The sequence below is a fragment of the Martes martes genome (assembly GCF_963455335.1).
Source record: "Martes martes genome assembly, chromosome: 10".
Taxonomy (NCBI): domain Eukaryota; kingdom Metazoa; phylum Chordata; class Mammalia; order Carnivora; family Mustelidae; genus Martes; species Martes martes.
In genome coordinates, this window is record NC_137898.1 from 4,611,078 (window position 1) to 4,636,705 (window position 25,628).

Sequence of the window (25,628 nt, forward strand, 5' to 3'; positions counted from 1 at the left end):
AAATCTTTAAAAAAATTTTTTAAAAACTATTCCGAATTTCAGCATGGGCAACAGCGAAGCACATACGGTACAGAGGCCCTTCATGATGGCACAAATCAGGCCTCCTGCCTGCGCGCCTGCAGCCTGGGGTGGGGCCTGATAGAGACACAGTGCTCCGGAGGATGAGTGCACAACTCTGACAGCTGTCCAGGGGAGGGCGGAGGCTGGGATCGCCTCTGTGAGGACACTCGATTCAAAAACACACAAGGCACAAAAGAATGGCAGTGACGTTTTAAAAAAATTAAGTTTATAAATATTTTCTCCACTGTACAAAGTTTTCCCAGCCCTCCCACCCCCGTCACTGTTCACATTCCTGTTTTTAAAATCCCCACTATATTTATTTTTTTAATCATAAAATATATTTTTTTCTTTGTTCATATTTAAAACTATTTACAAGGGGGCAATGAGGCCGGGGCGTCGCAGAGGTCAGGAGGAGTCCGTGCAGGGGGACGGAGGGGGAGGGAAGAGGTGGAAGTAGCTCCTCTCCGTGGCGGGCGAAGGGGGGCAGCTGTCCTCCGCTGACAGGTACTGGCTGTGGGGCGTGGGCGGCGGGGGGTAGGGGTCTGAGTCCGAGTTCAAATCCAGGTAGTACTTGCTGGCCTTCCAGCGGCTGGCGCTGTAGTCGCTGTCGCAAACATCCGTGCTGCAGGGCGTCGTGGGGGGGGCCATGCCTCGGATAATGTAGGGCCTAAAGGGGACACAGGGGACACAGGGGCGTGGGCCCTCGGCTCAGGGAAGAGACACAGGGGCCCCTCCCTCGGGTGCGGTCTCTCTGAGCCTCGAGTCCCCACCTCTGAAGTGGGCGCGCCTGCACCGAGGAAGGGGGCGGGAGGCCCTGGCAAGGACCGCCTCCTGAGGCCAAGGTTGCCTGTATGGAGAAGGGATTCCAGAGCCCGCCTGGTTGGCCTTGGGTGACTTAACTCCTCTGGGCTTCAGTTTCACCTTCGTAAAATACGGAAGAAACAGTACCCGGTTCCAAAGGGGCTTGTGAAGGGTCAATGAGATTCTGCACGGAAAGTGCTAGAAGCAGGGCCGGACACCAGGGAGTGCTTGACAACTGTTCCCCATTATGTCATTCCTATAAATATCAGAGACCACTGGGCCTGGAAGGGGTCCCCGTTGAGTTAAGGCACTCGACCCAGGAGGTGCCTCCCAGATGTCTCCTGCACCCTCAGGCTCTAGGTGGGGCAGCCAAAGGGCCCGAGCTGGGGGTGGGGACTGGAGTGTGTTTCAGAGCCCGAGGGGGCTCATCGAGGCCGAGGAGGTGCAGCCAGCACCTTGGGGCCCGCGCAGGGCACGTGGCGCTGAGAAGGTGCAGCGGGAGGACCCGGGAGGGGCAGGAAGGGACCCTGACAGGCAGGGGCGGGGACGAAGCGGCACAAAAATCAATGTAAGGAGTAAAGCCGGGGGTGGGCCAGAGACTGAGGGGTCTGGCGAGTGTGTATGTGACAGCCTGGGGACACATGAGGCGCTGAGGCACTGGGGGGTGGGGGGGGGCGGAACCACTGCAGGTCCCCGACTCGGGCAGTGACCCAGTAACAAGGGGCCCCGCTCCTCTTCGGGCCCCAGAGTTCCTGAAACGGCCACCAGATGGCAGGTGAAGCCGCGCTCTGAGTCTCCACAGCGGCCACTCCAGCGGGGAGGAGGAGGGGGAGGAGGGGAGGAGGATGGGGAGAGGGAGGAGAGGGGAGAAGGGGGGGAGGGGTCGCCACTCCAAGCCTCTGCCTCAACCTGCCCCTTCAGGTAGCTCCCGTGGGGTGAGGGGTCCAGGACACCCGTGCGGAAGGCCACCTCAGGCCCTGACCTGGCCCCTGGACACAGGCCAGCAGCACACCCAGATCCCTCTTCTCAGCATTCTCAAGTGTCCCCCCGACCCAGGGAGGTGGGGAATGCAACCCCAGCTGGACAACCTGGGGGGCGAGCAGATCTGCGGGGTTCCCGGTAGTGGGTTGCGAGAGGATCATCCTGCTGAGGGCCCCCAGTGGCAGGGGCCACGACAGCAGTTACGTGACTTGGATCTGATCATTCGGGGACAGTGGCAGCAGGTGGTGGCACTGCCACCGCGTCCTGCAGCTGGCTTCAGACACAGGCAAACCTTCGCCCCTGGGTACTGGCCTCCATGGGCAGTGGGGGCCCGGCCAGGTCACGGTGGGAAGCCCCTGGTGGCGTCATTCAAGGCCTCGCCTGTCTGGGTGCGTCCCCACTGAACAGAATACCCCCAGAGCTACTTCTGGATTCCAGATCCTGGTCCGAACATGGGATTTGGTTGGTTTCTGGGACTCGACAGGCAGGCCCGGTTCACTCCATGGGGAGGCAAGCCCGGTATGGTCTGAGGGCCCAGGAGAGGCCACCAGCACCCTGGACCTCTCTGCTAGGTTTTCTCATCCAGGAAATGGGGACAAGGCCCCTCCTGTATCATAGGCTTGTCGGGAGACCCAGCCGGCCAGTGGGGTGGCAGGGACCTCGTACCTGTAGGGTCTCGCGGTGGTGGGAATGTTTGAAGAGTAGAACATGTCCACGTTGTACAAGGAGGGGTCCGTGGCGGGGGATGGCGGCGGGTTCAGGATCTGAGAAGAGCCAGGCAAGGGTTATGGGCTTCCGGTGTTGCCCCCCGCCCCCCAATGGGTCTGCACGGGGCCTACTTGGCATGAGCCCCACGCTATGGGGAATCAACAGCTGTCCCCTCAGCCCTGAAGGCCGTCACAGCAGTGCCTGTGGCCCAAATACCGCCTATAGACCTCATGACCCCAGGCCCACACCAGCCACAGATGTCCCCGCAGGCCCTGGGGTGTCCCCCGGTGCCAGCGGGCGCCTCACAAAGCTCCTCTGGGACTCCTCCCACTCCCCTTTTGGACTCTGACTTCCCCACCTCTCTCCACATGGTGCGAAGACGAATTCCTACAAGAACTTCCTTATTCCTAACGCCGAGGTGGCTCCGAGTTCTGGTTGGAACCCTGACCCGGTACAGGGGTCGCCCTGCTGAGAGTCGGGCCCTGGCCCCACACGGCCCCACCACGCAAATCAGGGAAAGGTGCCCCTTTCTTGGGATGGACTGCCCCAAACTGCGATGATGAACACGATGCACCCTCCAGAGCCAGGCAGCCCATGACTGGCCCAACAGAGGGACAGAGGGACAGAGGGACCTGAGGCCCCCGGTGACACACCCCATCTGTGTCTTCCCCAGCGGCCGCCACCGGTGACACCTCACCCATCACACGGCCCTTCTGAGCACGCAGGCTTTTATGGGGTCACAGCCAGACCCGGCTTCTGGGACTCCCACAGCTGAATGGGAACATGGCTGTCACCACGTGTCCTGAGGGACTGGAGGGCAGCAGGAAGGGCACAGCCTTTCCCGACAGGCAGATGTGTATGGGTCCTGATCAACCACTTCCCAGCTGTGGCGTGGCCCCTGGTGACACGTGGTGAGTAACCCATAAGAAGTGTCCTTTGTGGGACGCCTGGGTGGCTTAGTCGGTTAAGCGTCTGCCTTTGCCTCAGATCATGATCCCAGGGTCCTGGGATCGAGTCTCACATCAGGCTCCTTGCTCAGCGGGGAGCCTAGTTCTCCATCTGCCTGACACTCCCCTGGCTTGTGCTCTCTCTCACCCTTTGACCAAAAAAAAAAAAAAAAAAAAAAAAAAAAGAAGTGCCCTTTGGGGAGTAGCAAGAGCCCCCCTACTCCTTATTCTGGGGACGGTCCTCTCTGGGCCAAAGAGTCAGCCTGGGGATTCCTTGGGATTTGTCCCCAGAGTTGGGAGCACACGATACTGAGGGGGTGTCATTCAGAGGGGGAACAGGTACCCGGCAGGGAAGGCCAGCAGAAAGGGCCTCCTAGATCCGCCCCCGCCCCCTGCGCCCTTGGGGTCCTGCTTCCTCTTCTGCCCATGAATCTGACCGGATCTGGATTCCCCTCCTCTCCCCCTCCGAGGTGAGCTTTGGGATTCTGCCCACATCCTTTCCTCTGCAGGGGTGGGTGCTGCCTCCCCCAGCACTGTCCTGGGGGGCTCTTCCCAAGTTCAGGGGGCGGCCCCTCTGCGACGTGGGCTCAGGAGAGCGCGCCTTCTGGTCGGGTTGATGGAGCGCACAGAGAGTGCGGTGGTTCGCGGAGCAGCAGACCCGCTGGAAGAGGCCAGCTTTTACTTTAGCTGCCGAGGGCCGAGCTGGGAGAGCGGCTATCCTTGCCTTCGATGCTGTCATGTGGGTCCCAGAGGGCACGTATGAAGTGATCCTGGAACGGCACACCCGTGTCCCCGCACGCTAGCCCGAGCCCACAGAACGCGCCACACCAAGAGCGAGCCGTCCTGCCGGCGGTGGCCTTGGTGTGATTCTGATGTGTCCACGCGGGTTCGTCCGTTAGTATGTCACTCTGGTGCAGGACGGTGACAAGGAGGGAAGCCGTCCGCGTTGGGGGCAGGAGGCATGTGGGAAATCTCTGCACCTTCCTCTCAATTTCGCTATGAACCTAAACTTCCCTTAAGAAACAGCATTTTTTTTTTTTTAAATCAGAGAGAGAGAGAGAGAGAGCTCACAAGCAGGGGGAGCAGCGGGCAGAGGGAGAAGCAGGCCCCCCGCTGAGCCAGAAGCCCAACGTGGGGCTGGATCCCAGGACCTTAGGATCATGACCTGAACCGAAGGCAGCCGCCCAACCGGCTGAGCCACCTGGGCGTCCCAAGGAAGAGTCTTAAAAATGAAAAAAGCACATTTGTAAAACTGGCAAAATCTGAACAAAGCCAAAAATATCCTATCAGGGGCGCCTGGGTGGCTCAGTGGGGTAAAGCCTCTGCCTTCGGATCGGGTCGTGACCCCAGCGTCCTGGGATCGAGCCCCACATCGGGCTCTCTGCTCAGCAGGGAGCCTGCTTCCTCCTCTCTCTCTGCCTGCCTCTCTGCCTACTTGTGATCTCTGTCTGTCAAATAAATAAATAAATAAAGTCTTTAAAAAAATATATATCCTATCAGTGCCCTACCACTTATGTTGTGCTACTGTCCTAGACTGAATACTTGTGTCCCCCCCCGAGTCCTGTGCTGAATCCTAACCCCCAATGTGATGGGATCAGGGGGTGGGCCCGGATAACAGACCCCGCTGTGTCCCGTGAGGAGGATGAGGCTGCCTTCTGTGAACCAGGAACGGGGCCCCCACAAGACCCCAAATCTGTCAGTGCCTTGATCTTGGACTTTACAGCCTCCCAAACTGTGAAAAACAGCTGTAAAGCCCCACCCGTCTGTGATCACTTCGTCAGAGCGGCCCAGGAGGACCAAGATGCTGGAGATGCGAGATGCTGCTTTCGGGGGGATCTGGGTGAAGCGTACGTGAGCTCTCTCTATGTTCGTAACAACCTGTGTGAGTTGACAATGATCTCAAAATACAAAGTAAAAATAGTTACTCTCTCGCCTGGGAAAACAAAGTCCAGCCTCCAATGTACTTGCTGTGTACAGATGACCCGGGAGGACATTGGACACACTGGCCATAGGATGTGGCTCTGGGAGGCGGGGGTTCTTGCTCGGAGTAGGGGGGTGATCGACCCTCTTTCTGCTGTGCATTCTGCTGTACCTTTTGAATTTTGCACCACGAGCCTCTATTACTGATGTGAAAGAATGCAGTTAATTTGAAAACAGCTAGCTTCACAGGGGTTTCTCTCTGGCAAGACGGAAATGTTCTAGAATGGCGGCAACGGTCGCCCACACCTGTGACTATACTAACCACCGCCGAATTCCACCCCTTAAGTGGGTGAACTGTACGGAATGCAAGTTGTAGCTCAACAAAGCCGCTTAAAAAAACAGCTGGGCTGGTAATAGTATCATCTCTTGCTGCTAATAAGAATCCCCTGCCCCACCCCAGCTCCCAGCGGAGCCAGGGGACAGGGAAGCCAGGGCGCTGAACCTCCGGGGGTCTGCGTGCGCAGGTGCAGGGGGTGGTCCTGGAGTGAGCTGGTATTTCTAGCGGGTCCCGTGGCGCATGTGAGAGTCAGGGGATGGCGGCAGCAGAGAGGACCAGAAGGGTGCTGGGGAGTGTTCTAAACTCCAGGCTTGCGGCAAAGAGCCACAAGCTGCCCCTAGACACAGCCCAGGCCGACAGCCTCCAGGAGACGCAGTTCCCGGCGGGCAAAGCCCAGAGAGTGACCCTTGCTGTCCCCTTCCTCCCAGGGCTGCCAGTGTCAGATGGGATCAGGGGCAGGAAGCCCGGACAGGAGACGCCAGGAAGGCAGAAACACCTAGCCCCGGCGGAAAGCTCAGAGACAGTGTTCAGATCAGAAGAGCATTCTGTTGCAGGAAGTTGGGTTTTTAAGGATTAAAAAGTGTAGAACCAGGTAACGCCAGACCCTGATGCTTGTCTACACAGACTGAGCTCATGTGTGGAGCTCACCCAGGTCCCTGGAGCTGTGCTCTTAGAAGAGCATCCCCCAGCCCCCACCCAGCCAGCCTCGGGAGGGGTCCCCTGGTAGGAACCTTCAGTGTTCTGCCCTCTGTACGGTCATTTCTCTGTAGCGTGCGGCTTGGCGAGGACCCGGCCCTCAGCCCATGTGGCCTCCACGGACCGTTTCCGTCACAAAAGTCACCTGTGAGTGCCAGGCCTTTGGAAAACAATCCAGCTGTTTTCTGGGACCCAGCAGGGCCTTGGGAGGGAAAATAGGGTGGTCTCAGCAGGGACGCTAAGGAGAAGCTCCCACAGGCCCCGTCGGGAGCGCCCCGTCCAGACTGGCCCTACAAGAGGCCGTCATAGACGGGGCGGGCCTATGAGGAACGAAGCCGGCCACAAGGACACTGAAATGTCCAACAGCAATGCTAGGAGCTGGGGCTGTGGGGGAGACTCTGCCCTTGCTCTCTGGGGAGGGGGGAGGGTTTCCAGGTTAGCCACAACGAATGAGGGTTCCCCTCCTCGGCAGAAAACGTCCCAAGAGAAAAACGGTAAGACGCGCGCAGGGTAGAGGGCAAGCGCTCCCGGCCTTCTCTGTGCCGGCGGGACGGCTAGTGGTTCACGGAACCCTGAGTCACACCAGGCATCCCCCGGCCAGCCACAGATGGTGGAGGGTCCCCGGACGGGCAGGCCTGCTCCCACCCCCACTCACCGGCGGGTACAGGGTGGCCTTGGTGCTGGACGAGCTGCTGGATGAGGCCCCGGTGACGTGGTTCCGGTCATAGAGGGGAACACCACCCCGGCCCCCCATCAGGCTCACGGAGCTCATCATGGACTTGCCACATGAGATGCCTGCCGGCGGGGAGGGGGACAAGGTGGGTCAGGGGCCAGGCCCCCCCCAAGACATAGCACATGCTCCTTGGCTCCTGCTGCCCGCTATGACCCAGGCTCAGGTGGGTGAGCCCTGTCCTGTCCCTGCCCCCGCCCCCCCGCCCCACACCCTGCCCCAGCCACTCCTCCCCCCCTGCCCAGGGCCTTGCACACAGTGCCAACATCTTACCTGTGAAGGGACCATGCTGGGAGCTGCCGGGGGCTATGAAATTGAGGGGAACGTGGGGGGTCCCACTGACGTACTCATGTGGGAAGTGCCCGCTGGCCCCAGCATAGCGCTGACACAGCACACGCTGGCACACGAAGTAGACCCCGCCCATGACAAACAGGGACAGGATGATGCCAATGACGGGCCCGATGGCGCTGCTGTGGGCCGGGCTGTCGTCAGACGGCGGCTTGGTGATCTCTGCCGGAGAACGGACAGGGAGAGATGGCGGGCGTTGTGCGAAGGCACAGGCTCCCCTGTGGGGGTGGACCCCGCATGCCCCGGAGGGACTGGTTCAGGCCCAGCACCCGTGGGTGGTGGGGGGGGAAGAGGGAGATGCCGGGGTGCTGGGGTGCCAGGCTAACCTCAGTACCGCTGACACACTGCACCCCCACCCCCGCCCCCGGTCTGCCAGGAGCGCCCTCCTCCCTTCTCCTCACCCGCCCTCCTCCCCCTCATCCCCCCTCCCCTCCTGGCTGGCTGAGCTTTACCTACTTCCCAACAACCCCTCAACAGCGACTCCCCGACGGCGGCCTCGGATTCAGCCCCAAGTCTCGAGGCTCTCTGAGTCACGGGGGTCTGGGAGTCACGGCCCCCAGACGGCTGGGCCTGGAGGCCCCTGGAGCCAGGGACTGGAGCCGGATTCGGGTGTGGGGCAGGCAGGCAGCTCCCGGGGCTGCGAGCCTGTCTAGCAGGGGACGTCACCCCCGTGCAGGGACTGGCTGGACTGATGGCGCACCCAGGCCGGGAGGCCTGCCCTGTGACCCACGCGCCTGCCTCGCACAGAGGCCCAACGTGAGGGCAGCACGAAGGGCGCCATGTGACGGAGCCTGGGCATGGGGGTTCCATCAAACCTGCAAAGCCGGAGCCCACTCAGGGCTGCAAGGAGCCCGGGAGTCCTTCTGGGGGTCCCACCAGTGCGAGGGCCAGGTGGGGGGACTCCTCGGGCTGGCTCCCCTGTCAAAGCCTCAGGGGATGGGGAGGGAGCCCAAGGCTCGAAACTCAACTTTCACAAAAGGACGCCGGGTTTCCCATCAGGCTGGCCTGAGGAGCTCAAGGGCATTCCACTATGTCCCCTCCTGCCGGCCAACACCCAAGGGGAAGGAGGAATGTGCTGGCTCGGGTGGCAGCACCAGACTACGGATGAATGTCACCCCTGACACCGGAATCACCGTCAGACTGGCACCGGCCCAGCAAAGGGGCCGGGGCTCAGACCCCGGGTGGCACCCATCTCTGTCCTCTGGCCCCAGGTTACTCACTTGCTTGAGATGATAACCGAGGTGCCTCACCTGGCTTCACATGGAGGTACAAAAGTGTTCGGGGCCCCCTCCCCCTTCCCCGCTCACAAGACCTCTCTCAGCCCAGGTACCTCGACAGTAAACGGAGAGCCCACGGTCCCCAAACACATGTGTACACTCCCACTTCCTGTCTGGGGCTCTAGCTCCCTTCCTGTCTGAAACGAAGACAGCCTTTCGAGAGCCACCACCTCCAGGAAGCCTTCCCTGAGTGCCCTGGCCTCACATCCTGTGGCCCCCATCTCTGACTATACAGGCCGCGTCACTCAAGAGGCACAGAGCACGTGTGTGCATGTGGACATGCACCTCCTCACCCAGAGAACAGGCTGACAGGGAAAGGACCACCCCGACCCCATCAGAGCAGTCTCGCTGCCCAACAGATGCCCCGGTGTGAGGTCCTAGTGGGCAGAAGCACGCCCCCTCAGGCACAGTCAGCTGCAGTCCCCCCCATCTACCCCACAGGGGGGCCCGTCACTGTCACAGCCAGAAACACCCCAGGGCCAACCCCCCCCCCAGCTCAGCCTCACCACTGCCTCTCCTTCCCGGAAGGCTTCCCTGCCAGCCTCCCTCCCCCACCCCGGCCCCCAAGGCCGAGTACTCCTAACCTTCTAGCCTCTTAGTTCGGCCCCCAGCCTACTTCCTCCCTCTAAGACCCCACACTCGTGCAGGGCGACCCCTCCACGGGAAGCTGGCTCACCGCACATGAGCTCATCGGAGCCGTCGATGCAGTCGGGGAAGGAGTCACACTGCTGCTTGATGAGGACGCACTGGCCGCTGGCGCAGCGGAACTGGTTGGGCAGGCAGATGGCTGCAAGGAGGAGGCGCGCGCTCAGAGAGGACACAGGCTGTGATGCGGCCAGGTGCGCTAAGTGGAGAGCCCACAGCCAGTGCTCCCCGCCACAAAGACCCAGCAAGGAGGTCCGGGTTCCAGATGCAGAGCAGACCAGTGGGACCCTTTCTAGGATAGGGTCAGGGAGCAGTCACAGCAAACACGGTCTCTACCCTCCCCGCGATGACCCCCGGTTCCGAGGCCTGTGTGATGCCGGGGTAGGGCTGGCAGGGAAGGGACCTCAGCGACCCCTGGGAGGTATTGATCAGGCTCCTACCACGGGTCAGGCCCAGACAGGGCCAGGACAAACACAGCCTCCGCCCCAGGGCTCGCCTGCGTGATGGGGAGGCAAGAGCCAACAAGAGGAATGACCTAGAAGGGGTGGGGCAGCGGACAGGTGCTTTCTCAGCAGAGTTCCCAGGGCGGAGGAGCAGGAAGGTGGAGCAGAGCTCAGCCAGGAAGGCAAAGGAAGCTCACAGCCTGCTGGACCAGGAGGAAGAAACCCGTGTACTACCTGCTGTCTCTCTCCCTCCGGGCTCCAGAACGCGGACCTGGAAGGAGCCACCGCTCTCCAAGGAAGGCACTGCCGGGGGTGGGGTGGAGGGGGCTCTGCCATCGCCCACCCCCAGAGTCTGCTATTTAATCTCCCTACCTGCCCTGCCCCGAGGGCCCCTCCTTGGGAACCAGAGATGAGGGGACCCTATCCTTGCAGCGGGTGGGATAATCGGAGGCAACAAAGCCGGGAGGAGGCTTCTGAAAGAGAAGGGAAAGCCCAGAGCCCGAACAGGGCTTGCTGTCAGGGCTGAACTTTGCACCAGGATCGACATTCACGGAGAAAGAAGCGGGGCATGGTTCCTAGTCTGGGCTCCTGCCATCCCCTGAGACTGTCACCAAAACACCTGCGCTAGGGCGAGGGTGTATGATGGGACTCCGCAGACTCTCCTGTAAGGCGCCAGGTAATAGGTGTTCAAGCTTTGAGGGCAGCGGGTCTCTGTTGTAAGGACGGACGGTACTCTGCTGTTTCATGGCAAGATCAGTATGTAAATCTACATGCTTATGTATGTAAACGTATGTAAATAGGCAACGTGTAAACAAAGGAACCTGGCAGGTGGCAGTCGGGATCTGGGGGATCTGGGGATCCGGCACTCACTCCGGTGGCAGTGGGGATCTGGCGCTGGGGCTGCAGTCTGCCACCGCCCTCAAATTCTCAAAGGGTCCCTAAGCCGGCAAGACTTCCCGTCTGCAGCTTTCTATAGAACCAGCTGAGAAAGCAGCAACCCCCCCCCCCAGGCCCTCATCTCCCACAAGATGGCTGCTCACCATGCAGGGGACAGTGGACGGTGACCAATGAGCACGGGAGTTATCTAAGAACACACCCGCCAGCTGTGGGGAAGACAGCGGAGCCCCCCGCCCCCCAAGCTCAGTCGTGGGGCCATGGTGCTGACGGTACGCGGCAGAAAACTACTGAGCACGTCGTTTATAAAAGGAAAACTCAAAGGAGGCACACAGATGGGATATGGAAGATCCTGCTGGTCAGAGTGGACTGGGGGTGACTAAGGAAATCTTTTGGTCCCTTTGGCTCAGAGGGGTGCTAAAACCACCCAGGCGCCAGCGCTACCCGGTACACCCCTCCGCAGAGGACAGCAACGCCCGTGGGGACCGGGATTAATCAGAGCGAGCACCACGGAAATCCAGCTGACTCCTGGATCTGCCTTGGGTTCTGGTGAAACTCGACCCAGTGAGGGAAGGCTCTCTCAGTCTGTCTTCGGGCCAGATCGCCTGACCGGACGGGACGGGGTGGATGACAAGGTTTTCCTCAGTGGGCCTGAAAGTAACCTTTTCCTCTCCTAAACCGAGGAGAGTCTGGCACTTTCACCCTGGCAAAGGTTCTCTGGCAAACCTGCTCTTACGTGGCCAGACTGAGCCCGAGCCCCAGAAGGGCAGGGCCAGTGGCTGGCATCTGAGGAGGAGGCAGCCGGGATGGAGCAGGCCCGGGGGTCGGGGGAGGTGGGGAAGGGGCCAGGGCCCGCAAGGGAGGAGGTGGGCAGAGGTGGGAGCAGATTCTGGGAGGGTCTGGCGGAGGCGGGGGCGGGGCCGGGAGGGGCGGGGCCAGAGGAGGGGCCGGGCAGGTGGGGCGGGACCCGGAGGGGGCGGGGCCAGCAGGGAGCCCTCGGACCTCACCGTCGCAGTCGGCCTCGTCCGAGCGGTCCTGGCAGTCGGCCTCGCCGTCGCATCGCAGGCGCAGGTCCACGCACTGGCCCCGCGCACAGGGGAACTGGGCGGCTGAGCACACCGGGCAGCCCTCCTCGTCGCTCTGGTCGTCACACTCGGGGAAGCCGTCGCAGCGCCAGGCCCCGGGGATGCAGTCAATCTCCCCAGTGGCGCAGGCGAACTGGTCGGGGGAGCAGGTGGGAGGCTCTGCGGGGAAACACGGCAAACACCGTGACCCACCGCCCCGCGGGGCCAGGCGCTGCTCGGCTTCCAAGCGGGAGATGGTTCAGCTCGATCAGGGTGCTATACCGCCCGGTCTCCAGGGCAGTGTGACGAGTCACGGTCCCGCCTCTAGCCCCAGTGTAAGATGAAGGTGGGGGTCATGGACGTTTGCTGAAGGGAGACACGAATCTCCTTTGCTGCTTTTTGTAACTGCAGGGAAAGGGTGCTGAACGGGAAACCTGAGCTTCAAGCAGCAGGTGAACACCAAGTTGAGCAGAAAATGCTCTTAGCTAGAAACTCCACTCTGACCACTGGGAAGCCAGGGCAGACCCCCCCTGGGGGTGGCTCTCCATCTCCTCACATGCACCTCAGGCACTGGGCCAGGTCTCTAGGGATACCCACCGGAGCCCCAACTGGGGCCCTACCTTTGCCTGCCTGGGGTCCCCAGCTGGGCTGTCCATCTCATGTAGAGTCTGTACGCATGCCCGCCTGGCCACACCCAAGTGTCTGTGGCGTGCACACATATACCCACACACAACACACACAGCCCCCGGGGAGATGGGGGGTCAGAAAGCAGGTGCTCGGGACCTACACTTGTCACAGGTCTGGAGCAGCTGGAGCAGTGGGGCTGGGACTCTGCGGGTGGTCAGCACAGCCCCGGATACAGCTGGGGGGGTGGGGAGCAGGCTAAGGAGAGGCGGGAGAGCGAGGATGCCATGGTAGGAGGGTGCAAGGGGGAGGAGGAAGGCTCCCAGTGGAGGGAGTCATCTGAAGGTGGGGGACTGGGTGAGCAGGAGACAGGAGACCTGGGGCCATCTCCTCCCAGGTGACCATGGCAAGTCACGCCATTCCTCACATCCACTTTCCTCAGTGCAGGCCAGGTGCAGGCCAGGTGCCGGCCAGGACTCAGCTGGGGAGCAGGATGGGACCGGGTGGGAGTCGGACAGGTCTGGGGTTGAACCTCGGCGCCCTTCGGCAAATCTGTACAACCAGACGAATGCCCCAACCTCCCAGAGCCTCCGTCCCCTCGTCCCTAACACAGAAGCAGCCACGCCGCATCCCACGCTCCTCACAGGATGGCAAGGCGAGCGTGGGTGTGTGTGGCTGCCTCTGGCTCAGGAAGGGCTCAACAGGCTTTAGTGGCAGCGCCCGAGAAAGCTGAAGCACGTGGCTGGCCACCCCTTCTGCCATCTGGCTCCTGCCACCTCGGGAGGCACAAGGGCCCTCGTCACCCCCGAGAACCCCTCCGAGCTCTTATCCTTCTGTGCTCCCCCCAGAGAAGTAGCCAGGCATCCACACGTCTGAAGGGCCGAACTGAGGGCTGGGAGAGGGGCCGAGGCGGCACCTCGTTCAGGTAGAGGCCCAGGGCTGGGCTCCAAGGGACAGCTGAGCGCTCTGGGCAGTCCCCTCTTTGCCAGAGCAGCTTGGACATCTGCGGGGGTCAAAGCGACTCAGGCCACAAAACCACGTGAGTCCTGAGGCTGGAACTTGGAAAAAAGCTGTAAGAACTCAGGAGGGCCAAGGTGGCCCCCATCGGGGACAGCCACAAAATGTCCTCTCTGCTCTAGGCAAAGATCTCTGAGGTTCACAGTGTAAGGCAAGGCGGGAGAAAGTTCCAGAAGGACAGGCCCTGTGGTCCTACCCCCTGAGCTCCAGGGGCAAGGTGAGCTGAGAACGGGCATCTGCTGTGTGTAGGACACAGTGTGGGAGCCCTAAGGGCCGAGGATAAGCAGAAAAGGGACAGAATTAAAACCAGCCTGAGTTCTGGGGGCAGGAGAGAGGAAGCCCTGGGATGTGGGCTTCATCGAAGGAAGGATAACAATGGTCACTTTTTACTGGGACTGCCCAGCGTTCCACCACCAATTAGCAAACTGGCATTCCTGTGGGCCACATGCCGGGGACCATGCAAAGTGCTCGTTATGTAACACCACCACGACTCCGAGGCAGGTGCTCTCGACCTCTCTATTCCACGGAAGAGAAAACGAGGGCTCAGAGAGGGCAGGTGATCAGCCCAGGATGGCTCAGCTGGGAAGTGGTAGAGCCGGGATCTGAGCCAGGTGTGCCTGACCCCAAGCTTACATTCTTGACCACTCCCCACTCAGCTTTAGGGGAAAAAGAGGGTCCAGGGTGGAAGGAGGGAGAACAGACAAAATTACAAAGAGAAACAGGCAAGCAGAGCTCACAGGTGGCCTGAACACCACTACCCATCCACTGGATCTAACTGACTTCTACAGAATACTTCCCCCGACACGAGCAGATGACTCGTCCTTCTCAAGCGGACACGGAACACTCGCCAAGGAAGACCACATGCTGGGTCGTCATAGACACCTGAACAAAGCTAGACAGATAGCAGTCAGACAAAGTACGTTCTCCGACCACAGTGGAATTAAAGAAGAAATCTGGGGCTCCTGGGTGGCCCAGCTGGTTAAGCATCCAACTCATGCTTTTGGCTCAGGTCATGATCTCAGAGTCCTGGGATCCAGCCCCGCATCAGGCTCTGTGCTCAGGAGGGAGTCTGCTTGAGATTCTCTCTCTCCCCGTCTGTCTCCCCCCACTCGCACTCTCTCTCTCTCAAATAAAACTAAATAGATCTTTAAACTAGAAACAAGTCACAGAGAGAGAGCTAGGAAATCCCCAATTATTTCGATATTAAAACAACACACTTCTAAATAACTCAGGCGCCAAAGAGATGATCTTAGGAGAACTTCTAAAACAACTTAAACTAAGGGAAGAAAATAGAACGTATCAAAATTTGAAGGATGCAGCAAAAGCAGTACTGCGAGGGAAATTCGCAGCCCCAAATGCATACATTGGAAGAGGAGGGACAATCGGCTCTGGAGGCCGGATGCCACAGTGACTGTGATTTTAAAAGGCTGTGAAGCAGGGACCTGGCCGGCGGGGAACCCAGTGTCCCAGGAGTAACCGCTGAAGTCACACCTACCCCCACAGGTCAGCAGGTTCTGCAGGAGCACGAGGTGGACTGGGCAGGAGCACCGTGGGGTCCCGTCGCCCTTGGCGATGCAGATGTGGGAGCAGCCGCCGTTGTCCCGGGCGCACGGGTGGGCTGCTGTGGAGACACCAAGAGGGAGCGGGTTGGGCTCTGGCTCTCACCTCAACACTGCAGCCTGGAGGGTGCTGGAAACCAGGGCAAGGCCAGAACTCACAAGAATGGGTGCTCCCGTGGGCCAGGGCGACACATCGCCCTGCTTAGTTCACAGGGCAGCTTACGGAGTCCACTTCCTCTGCCACGCATCTCACAGACAGGGAAGCGGAAGCCAAAAGCGCTCACATCCTACCCTGGCCCGTCTACACCCACTCCCGCCATGTTCACAACCACCGGTCTATACTGCCAGTCTCTCATGGTGTAGCGGATTGGGCAGAGGCTCCCCCCCCCACACACGTCCTAATGCCTAGAATCTGTGAATGGGACTTTATTGGGAAAAAGGGTCTTCACAGATGTAATCAAGTTAAGGATCCAGGGAGATCTTCCTGGATTTTTTGGGGGGGCCATAAATCCAACGACAGGTGTCCCTGTAAGAGACCCCAGGGGAGGCGGAGATGCAGACACAGGGGCGAAGTCTGTGCGATGAGAGAGGCGGAGACTGGAGCTCCAGGGACATGAGGAGCACCTGCCACCACCACAGACCGGAAGGGGCAAAGAGCCGTCCCCACCCCCAGCCCCCAGAAGGGGTGCAGGCCCCGCTGCCCCCTTGACCTCAGTCGTCTGGCCTCCAGCCTGTAGGAGAACATGCTGCCATTGCATTGGGTCACCTGGGGGCGGTTTGTTACCGCAGCCCCAGGAAGCTAACCCACGTGGGGATAAAGGGAAGGACAGCGAATCCCCAGGGAACTCGCAGGTTTCAGTTCAATGAACCGACTTAACCAACACCTGACCGACAGGAAGAAGCCTGGGAGGGTGGCTGCCCTCCCTCCGGTGAGAGGAAGTGAGAAAGAGCACGACCCCCAGCCTCGCAGAAGAACCAGTGCCCTACCTCAGCCTCTGGGATTAAGTGCGTAAAGTGACAGAAGTCACAGTTTAGGGCAGGGGTCAGCAAACTTTTTCCATAAACAAGAAAGTAAATCCTTGGGGCGCCTGGGTGGCTCCGTGGGTTGAAGCCTCTGCCTTCAGCTCAGGTCATGGTCCCAGGGTCCTGGGATCGAGCCCCGCATCGGCCTCTGCTCTGCAGGGAGCCTGCTACCTCCTCTCTCTCATCTGCCTGCCTGTCTGCCTACTTGTGATCTCTGTCTGTCAAATAAATAAATAAAATCTTTAAAAAAAAAATTTAAAAAAAAAAAAGAAAGTAAATCCTTTTGGCTTGACGGGCCACATCGTCTGTCACAAGTCTGCCAGCTGTCACACAAAGGCGGCTGTGTGTGGCACAGAAAACAAGGGTGTGGCCGTGTGCCAATAAAACTTTATTTACAAAATCCCAGATGGGCTCCAGGGGCCGGAGAGCGCCGCCCGTGGTTTAGAGCAGAGCTGCAGAATTTCCAGAGTAAGTAGGTTGGGTGCCCCACATCCCAAATCAACACCGGAGAGCTCACTCAAGGATCTCCCACTCTCCCCCAAACGAGGAGCCTCTCTGTGTCACCCCAGACATTGCACATTTGCACTCACAGGGACGCCCCAGTTTCCAGCCTCAGCCCTGTTTGTTAAACATTTCCTGGTGCTCCCACCCCCTCAGGTCCAAGGATCTGCCGGTCGGCGTGCTGGGCTTCGTGCCAACACCCGCAGGACTGGACATTCGTGGGCTCAAAGTTCACCATGCTGACCACGGGCCAGCAGTTCTCAAGGCTGTGACGCCCAGGAATCCGTGGCTTGGCTGAGAAGGGAAACTCGGGCACTCGGACCCCCATCCATCAGGCACCCGAGTGATCTGGAAGCCGCCTACCCGGCAACTTCACTTATCCCGGACCCGGACAAGAACCCACCAGGCCAAGAACCCACCAGGCCAGAAACCAGCCACCCAGCAGTCAACACAGAAGCCACCATTCAGTTTATCAGGGGTGACGTCCCCAGGTCAAGAGAGAAGCTTATCCACTAAGAGCAGGACACCTGAGTCAAGAGGGAGCCAAGGAATTAGCAGGAGTCCCTCAGAGCAGGACAGGAAAGGCAATCAGAGACGGGGACTCCCGTGAGCCAGCGGGAGGGTGAGGGGCCGTGGGGGAGGTGGGGCGGCCCCCAGGGCCCGGAAGATGGGCAGCTTGAAGGTAGCTGGACAGGACAGGGACAGGGACAGTGACGGCCCTGCTCAACGCTCTGTCCCAGCAGCAAGCATCCAGCCGGCAGCCGAGGTCTAGTTACTGAATACAGACTGGGCAGACAGACAGACACACACACAAGCTCCTATACCCATCTCTAGCCATATATGGAGGGGGTGGAGGAACAAGAGGTCCCATGGGTAGGGGTCCCCCTCTCCCAGCCTTGGGCACAGCCCAGACTGTTGCGGGTAGAATCCTAAATTCCGCCTCCCAGCCTGCTCGCCTGCACAGTGGCAATGATGAGCGGTCATGCCTACGGTCTGGTCACCGTACACGACAATGGGGCTTCGCAGATGGCAGTAAGGCTACTGATCCGTTGAGCGGGAGTTCATCAAAGGGGGCACTAGTTCAAAGGTGGGTGACTCTCACCACAGGACCCCCGAAAAGCAGAGCAGTTTGTCCAGCTGGTAGTAGAGGAGGGGGTCAGCCTCGGACGGAGGGGTGGCGGATGGACGGCCCAAGAGCGGCCCTGGCCAACGGCCCGTCCCGCAGCCCCTCACCCCGACCAGTCTCCTACTTGCTCCGAGGGGTCGGTTCAGAGCTCGGCACCGATGCCCACCCTCCCGGCGGGCTCCTGCCCACAACACCCGCCCCCGCCCCCCAACACGTACAGAACTCCTCCAGGCTGATCTCCTCCACGGCGTGGATGCCGGTCAGGTGGGCGACGCGGCCCTGGACCCGCGTCCGCTTGTCGCCGGTGGTCTTCTCCACACGCTCGATCATCTGCTGCTGCCGGTCGATCCAGTAGAGGTGTCCGCCCAGCACGGTCAGGCCCGCCGGCTGCACGATGTTGGCGTCCTCCAGGGTCAGGCGGTTGGCCCCTGCGAGTGGGACAAGGGCCCCCCAAGGGGCGGCCGACCCCCAGAGCTCAGTCCAGGTGCGGCTCGGAACAGAGGGCTGCCGGGGACCCCGGGGGGATTCGGTGCTCTGGCCCGGGGCCGGGAGCTAGTGAGGCTGCCCCGGAAGGAGCCTCGCTCAGAAGAAAAGCGCCTCGGGGCGGCTGGAAGTGCGGTGCTAGGGGCGGAGGGGTCCGACTCCTGGCCCCGCCTGCGCTGGGGGACCCTGGGCGGGTCACCCACCCTCTCTGAGACTCCTCCTCTGCCTCAGCACGTGGGGATCATTCAGGACCTACGTCTGGAACACTCGGCTGGGACCGTCTGTGGCAGACACCAAGCCCCAGCACGAGGCCCACCCAAAACAGAGCCCTGACGAACGCGGCGGCTGGTACCCCCATGACGGATGACGAGGGGGGCGAGCGGGCTGTCCTGGGGAAGGTCAGACCTACGGGTTGCTGAGGGACCCAAGCCCCAGGCGGCCCCCGGGCACATACCTGACAGGTCACAGCTTTCGATGCGCTTCAGGTCCGCGTCCACCCAGAAGAGCTTGCCCAGCCTGTTGTCCACCACGAGGGCCACGGGCCGGATGAGGCCTGTGGTGAACAGGACCTCACGCTCGGTGCCGTCCAAGGCCGCTCGCTCGATCTTGGCCGCGCGGTCCTGCATGTTGGTGAAGTACAGGTACCTGTGGGGGGGGGGGGGCGGGTGAAGGACGGGGGTCGCGGCCCGCCACCTCCGCGGCCAGGATCGAGCACGCAAAGCACCGCACAGGCCAGCCCCCGACCCGGCAGGGCTGGCCCCCAGGGCTGTGCGGGGCTGAATGGTGTCCCCCAAGAAGTCCTATCTACCCAGAGCTCAGAACCTGACCTTAATTGGAAAGTGAGTCTTTGTAGATGCCATTAAGAATCAAGGTGAGGCCATCTGGTCGACACCTGGAGCCCCCCCCACCCCTGAAGCTGGAAGAGAGACAAGGGTCCCCGCAGAGCCTCCCGAGGGGGACAGCCCTGCTGACCGCTGACTTCAGACTTCTGGTCCCTGGCACGGTGAAAGGACCAGCATCTGTTCCTGTAACCCCCCCGCTGATAGTCACTTGCTGTGACAGCCTCGAGGACTAGCACGTGCTCTGGCTGAGAAGTCCCTGCCTCTATGGAGGCCAGCCTCAAGGGAGGCCCATTAGGTTGCTAGAGAGCCCCCCAAAATAACCAGGCTTGTGCCCTCCGAGGCCTCGTGTGCTGCAGGGGCTGACATCACCACCATCCTCGGATTCCCGGATGGAGACACCGAGTCCCTGAGCTGACGTCCCTAGCCTGGGGTCCCACGGGCAGCAAGTGATGGGGTCAGGTTTTGACTTTGGGTCTGCCCGGCCCACCGGGCAGTGTTCACTCGGGTCGTCCCCAGGCCTGAGCCTCATCAAGGGGTCCCTCCACAAGTCTGAGCCCCTCCTGGTGGCAGCCCTGTAGGTACCTGAAGGTGGCGGTCATGTGCCCGCTGCCCGCCCCCAGACCTTCACGTGCCTAGCTTTATTCCTGAGCTTTATGTCACGCGGCTTTCAGTGTCCCCCTCCCCCTGGTTATTCCCGTTGGGACCCTCCGAGTCTGCCCGCCTCTTCGTGGAAGGAAGAAGCTCCCCGGAGTTCAGAGAGTGAGCTCCCCGTGATGGAACATATGCAAGCGAATGACCAGCCATCAGCTGGGATGTTCTGGAAGGGATTTTTGTTTTGGGTTCAGCTTTGAGGGGGATGGTGTAAAACCTAGGAACCAAAACTTCTATCCTCCCCGTGTCTCCCCGCTGGGATGCAGAACCCCGCACTGCGGTGCCCGCCCGCGCCTCGGCCTCGCACCCCCGCTCGGCGTTGACGACGATGGCCCGCGGCTTGTCACGGTCCCCACGGAGCACCACACCCATGGCGTCTCCGTTCAGCCGGTGGACGTTGATGGTGTTGGTGGCCTCACACGTCCAGAAGAGCATCCGGCTGTAGACGTCGATGCTGAGGTCGTGGGGCTGCCTGTCCGGGTTCTGGCTCGGGCTCGGGGAGGTCAAAACGAAGGGCTGTAACAAGGAAGAGACGAGCCTTGGCTACGGACATCGCCGGAGGGCGGAGGCCTCGGTGTCTGCGTCCAGACTGCAAGGTGGGACTCCAACCCGGTCTGGGGCCCCATCCTGTCGGGCCAGCGCGCACCGCACGCCGGCTTGAGCGGGAAACTTAGCAAGCAGCAGCTCGTGGCCGGGCTCTCGGCCGGTAGCTCGGGTCTCCAGCCCGCCCATCCGCAAATTCGCAGTGGGCCGTCAGCTCCCAGGCCCTCCGCGTCCTGTTCCTGCCCCACAGAAGGGCCGCCTGGTGGCCACACAATGAGCCCAGGCTCACAGCTGCCTTCTCAAAACATCTGCTCTCTCCTTGCTTCGTGTCTTGGACCCGTGCTTTAGGAAGGAGACCTTCCAACCTTGTTATTTTTTTCAAATTTAGGGCGCAGGACAATAGGTGCAGAGAACAGAGTCTACCCCTCGCAGCCCTCTTCCCTAAGGGGAGCCCAGCAGTGTGGCCACCCTGCGTCTCTGCCCCGGGAGGCTCTCTGCAGAGCTCTGCCTGACTCTCTGCCATCTGCGGCGTCTCAGGGTTGAGCTCTGGCTTTCGGAGCTACCGGCAGAGAACGCCCTGTTTCACGAAATGCTGCGGGAGGAGGGGAGAGCCCAGTGTCACCCTCATCTCCCTTACGGCCAGAAGCCTGACTCCCTGGGGGATCTGGGCCCCCTGGGTTACCCAGAAAGACCACGTTCAGGTTCTCAGGTGATATGACCTGGTGCCAAGTGGGCTTCCCAGAGCTACCACCAACGGTTTAGATGAAAAGTCACTTTCTCTGAGAAGGGCATCATTAGCACGATGCTTGGCTAAGAGGTCATTGTAAACTTTGTCCACCTCCTGCTAGCAGTCAAAACGAAGTCTCCTGGTGCAAGAAGGGGCTTGTGGCCAAAAGGAAGCCCCTCTACCACACCCAGCCTCTGGAACCCAGCTAGAAAGGAATACCACCCTCCCCCCTCCCGCACAGCAGCCCCTGGCCCAGAAACACTGGGCAGCTATAAGTGTGTGACTCATGTCTGAATGCAAAGCACCACTTTAAAGGACTGTGTGTCTCCGTAGATACCAACATCCACATCCCCAAGAGTTGGGGGCTCTAGGAGCCAAGCCTCAGCTCCAACTGGCCACATTCCTTTCCTCAAACCCATAGATTCTGGCCAAAGACCAGAGCCCAGAGCACCTGCTGGGCGTGCTGGGAGTGCAGCAAGATTCCAGTCGGCCCTAGTAGGAATCAGGTTCCCCAGGGAGGGTGGATCTGCGAGGCGGGGTGTAAAAACAGCCTCTGGGGCACCAGTTATAGGAACAACCAGCTGCGAAATGCATGGGGCGCCCACACCTATCCTCTGGCCGACGGCCGGTAACGACCAACCAGTTAGAAAACCCGAACTCCAACTTCAATGTCAGTAATGATACTGACACAAATGCAAAATTCCTTAATAGAATCCTATCGGACACCACAATCAACACCCCTCCCTCTCGCCAGTCCTGGGCAGCGGCTAGCCATGTGGCAATGTCCACAGCAGGGCAGTCACGACAGCCCTAAGACCCAGCGTCTGTCGGTGGACGGACCGAGCAGCTGTGGTCGTCCGCACCGTGGGGTATCCTCCACCTTAAGAGGAAGGACATTCTGACACCTGCTATGATGCAGATGAACCTTGAAGACATCAGGGTGAGTGGGAGAGGCCAGACACAAAGAGACGAGTACTGCGGGATCCCGCCTGCATGACGCACTTGGAAAAATCAAATTCACAGAGACAGGAAGTAGAAAGGAGGTTGCCAAGGGCTGGCGGAGGGGGTGGCGGAGCGAGTGTTTAGTGGAGACAGACTTAGTTTGGGAAGGTGATGGAATTCTGGAGATGGTAGGTGGTGACAGTGGCATGAAAATGCAAGTGTCCTTGGTAATGCTGACCTGTATACTTGAAAATGGTTAAAATGGTAAATTTGGGGCACCTGGGTGGCTCACTGGGTTGAGCCTCTGCTTTTGGCTCAGGTCATGATCTCAGGGTCCTGGGATCGAGCCCCACATTGGGCTCTCTGCTCAGCAGGGAGCCTGTTTCTCTCTCTCTCTCTGCCTGCCTCTCTGCCTACTTGTGATCTCTGTCAAATAAACAAATAAAATCTTTAAAAAATAAAATAAAATGGTAAATTTGATGTTATATATACTTATTAAAGATTTTTTTAAAATTTTATTTGTTTGGGGCGCCTGGGTGGCTCAGTGGGTTAAAGCCTCTGCCTTCGGCTCAGGTCATGATCCCAGGGTCCTGGGATCAAGCCCCACATCGGGTTCTCTGCTTGGCAGGGAGTCTGCTTCCCTTCCTCTCTCCCTCCCTCCCTCCCTCTCTCTCTCTCTGCCTACTTGTGATCTCTCTGTGTCAAGTGAATAAATAAAATATTTTAAAAAAAAATTTTATTTGTTTGCCAGAGAGAGAAGAGAGTGCTCGCACACAAGCAGGGGGAGCAGCAGGCAGAGGGAGAAGCAGCCACCCCACCAAGCAGAGAGCCTGATGTGGGACTCGATCCCAGGACCCTGGGGTCATGACCTGAGCCGAAGGCAAACGCTCAACCTACTGAGCCACCCAGGTGTCCTTTTCTTATATATATTTAGTACAATAAAAATAGTTTACATGGGGTGCCTGGGTGGCTCAGTGGGTTAAAGCCTCTGCCTTTGGCTCAGGTCATGATCTCAGGGTCCTGGGATTGAGCCCCACATCGGGCTCTCTGCTCAGCGGGGAGCCTGCTTCCCCCTCTCTCTCTCCCTGCCTCTCTGCTGACTTGTGATCTCTGTCTGTCAAATTAACAAACAAATAAAAAAATCTTTAAAAATAGTTTACTGGAAAAACAGTTCAGTTGAGTAGGTGATTTAAAACATCATCCTTGGAGTGTGGGGGGCACACCTGGGTAACTCGGTCCGTTAAGTGTCTGTCTGCCTTCAGCTCGCTCGGGTCATGATCTCAGCGTCCTGGGATCGAACCCTGAGCCCCCGTGTCCTGCTGGGCTCGCTGCCCACTGGGGAGCCTGCTCTCTCTCCCTCTGCGCCTCCCCCTGCTTGCGCTCTCGCATACTCTCTCTCTCAAATAAACAAAAATCTTTAAAAATAAATAAGTAAATAAAATAAAACATCCTCCTTGGGGGCAAAGGGCGCCCCCGACAAGGAATCAGAGCCACCAAAGGGTGAAGTCCAGCAAGACTCCAGGGAGGGAAACAGACGTTTCCCAGATCAAGCAGAAACCCAGAAGGTGTCCCTAAAAGGTTTTTCCTTCAAAGTCCCTCGCTGCTTTTGTCAGACCCCAGGCGAGAACACCTCCTGATGCGACGTTAAGGCGACCTGCCCCCAGTACCTTCCTCTGCAGGGAAGCCACGGGCCATCAATTCACACTTTCCGTCCTCCAAAGGACTGCCCGTGGCTGTCACCTGCACGGGACGGATGAAAGGAACACATTCCCACCATTCCGCCGGGCTCCGCCGACTGCAGAGATGACACCGCGGCTGCCCGGGCTCAGCTGGGACTTTTATCACCAACCAGGGACACAGAACGCAGGGGACGGCTCGTCAGCGCCGTGCTGTCCATGGGGCACTCTGTCCAGAGTGAGGCCCAGCCCGGATGCACAGCGCTGGGACCCAAGTCAGGGTGGAGAACAGCCAAGGGACCTTCATAGACACGGAAATCGTCTGGAAGTTTCCACCAGCAGCATTTCTCTACGTCGTCTTGTGGCAGCACCAAGACTTTACCGTGAGGACAGGAGGTCCGGCCCTGACCGCACCGCAGAGACAGGGAGCGCTGGGTCCGGCAGCTCCTGGACACCGGCAGGATGAGCCGGGCGTGTCGGTGAGCGCCACCCCAACAGAAGGCCAGTGCCGCCAGGCACATGGAGACCCCACGTGGGCCCCGAAGCCACCGTGGGGCTGTCCTCCATGGAACATGCCCCCAACAGCTAACACGAGAGCCGCCAGTTCCGCTACGAGAAGTACTTTGAAAACGCGTGCGGGCTCTGATCTAGCGATTCACCCAGGCCCGTCTGAGCCTTGCACGGAGTTTGCGTTTGCCAAAGCACGATTTCACCTGTGAGAAAACGCTGGATGACCTCGAGGACCGCCGTGGGCCCGAGCGAGCCGCATGCACCTGCACGAGCACACACCGGCAGCGCCCTCCGCCCCCCTGCAGGCCACGAGCCACGCCTGGGCACGCTGGGGGTGTAACTTCCCGCCCCACCTCGGACGGGCCACCTCCCGTGGGTCTACGCAAACCCTCCGGCCCCACGTCCCCAGCCAACTTCAGGTGTCTTCAAGGTCATTAGGAGTTGTGTCTTGAATCATTTAACATATGCAAAAAGGGGCACCTGTACTTATGAGGTCCCTATTCTCACGTGTCCCTGGCAAGAGTTTTAAGGGCCGTGCACCTCACCCTACTCCCACAGCCCTGCGGCTTTGCTGTGAGATTCCGCACAGCGTCGCAAGGTTTGGAAACGCATGCGTTGCATTACAGCAAAACGGACTCTACGAGTCCTATGAACTAAGAATAAATTCAGAAAAACCAATACCAACCAGCCTGGCACAAAATCACTATGGAAAGAAAAAAAAATCCCATTTCTACATATAATCATAATCGGAGGGTTTCTCGCTGCTCAGGATATACCCTGGATGACATAATTAGAGCTCAGATGGTTGTTGACACAAGCCGTGCTCTCTTGGCACCCCTCTGCTAACCAAAACGGGGTGGCAGCCTGGAAACGGTCCTGGGGAGCTCCTTGCGGAAGTGACCCCCGTGTCCCCCCAACAGGTTCGCTTGCCTGGGTCCCGTCGTCCTTGGCTCGCTTGATGTTCTGGCGTCCATCCACCCAGTAGATGAACTTGTCCAGGGGGTCATAGTCGATGGCCTTGACGTTCCTCAGCCCGTGCAGGGGCAGGATGAGGTCTGGGCTGTGCTGGTCGTCGGGGATCATGCGGCTGATGGCACATTTCTGGCTGAACAGCAAGAAGGTGGTGGGCGCTAGAACGGGGCGAACAGACGGGGCTGCGCGTCAGCGTCCGGAGCCGAGGACGGGGTCGGCAGGGAGGGACGGCGTTCCGCTCTCTCGCGAGAGGCAGGTTTGCATATGCACCTACTAGAAGCCGCAGGGGGAGTGCTGGAAGGACATAACGTGGCTTCCTTGGGTTGGGGGGGACTATGGCAAATTCTACTTTCCACGTGATGTGTGTCTCTGATGTTTCAGTATTTCCTAAACGCATGAGCTATTTTGAAACGGACGGCATCTTTAAATTATCAAGACTCAAGACAGAAGAAGGGTAAGGGTAGTAAACACCTAACTCCCTCCAGAAATGTACTTAATGCCCGGATGGCTCTATCATTTGCCTCGTGCCTACATGCGCTCATGGGAACCACTGAAACGGTATGCAGTGACCTTGACACGGG

The 25,628-nt window shown here is 59.6% G+C and overlaps 1 protein-coding gene across 1 annotated transcript in view; it reads right to left on the bottom strand.

Moving 5' to 3' along the window:
• Positions 1-259: 259 nt before the first annotated feature.
• Positions 260-25,628, bottom strand: part of LRP5 (LDL receptor related protein 5) — a 98,859-nt gene continuing 73,490 nt past the window's right edge. The window contains exons 13-23 of the mRNA XM_080814892.1: positions 25,006-25,205; positions 19,985-20,193; positions 18,639-18,829; positions 17,920-18,129; positions 14,988-15,113; positions 11,795-12,031; positions 9,482-9,592; positions 7,454-7,690; positions 7,106-7,245; positions 2,509-2,606; positions 260-727 (exon numbers count right to left, since the gene is read on the bottom strand). Of these exons, the coding sequence (XP_080671018.1) occupies positions 466-727; positions 2,509-2,606; positions 7,106-7,245; positions 7,454-7,690; positions 9,482-9,592; positions 11,795-12,031; positions 14,988-15,113; positions 17,920-18,129; positions 18,639-18,829; positions 19,985-20,193; positions 25,006-25,205 (2,021 nt within the window). The 3' untranslated portion in view covers positions 260-465. The remainder of the gene's footprint in view (positions 728-2,508; positions 2,607-7,105; positions 7,246-7,453; positions 7,691-9,481; positions 9,593-11,794; positions 12,032-14,987; positions 15,114-17,919; positions 18,130-18,638; positions 18,830-19,984; positions 20,194-25,005; positions 25,206-25,628) is intronic.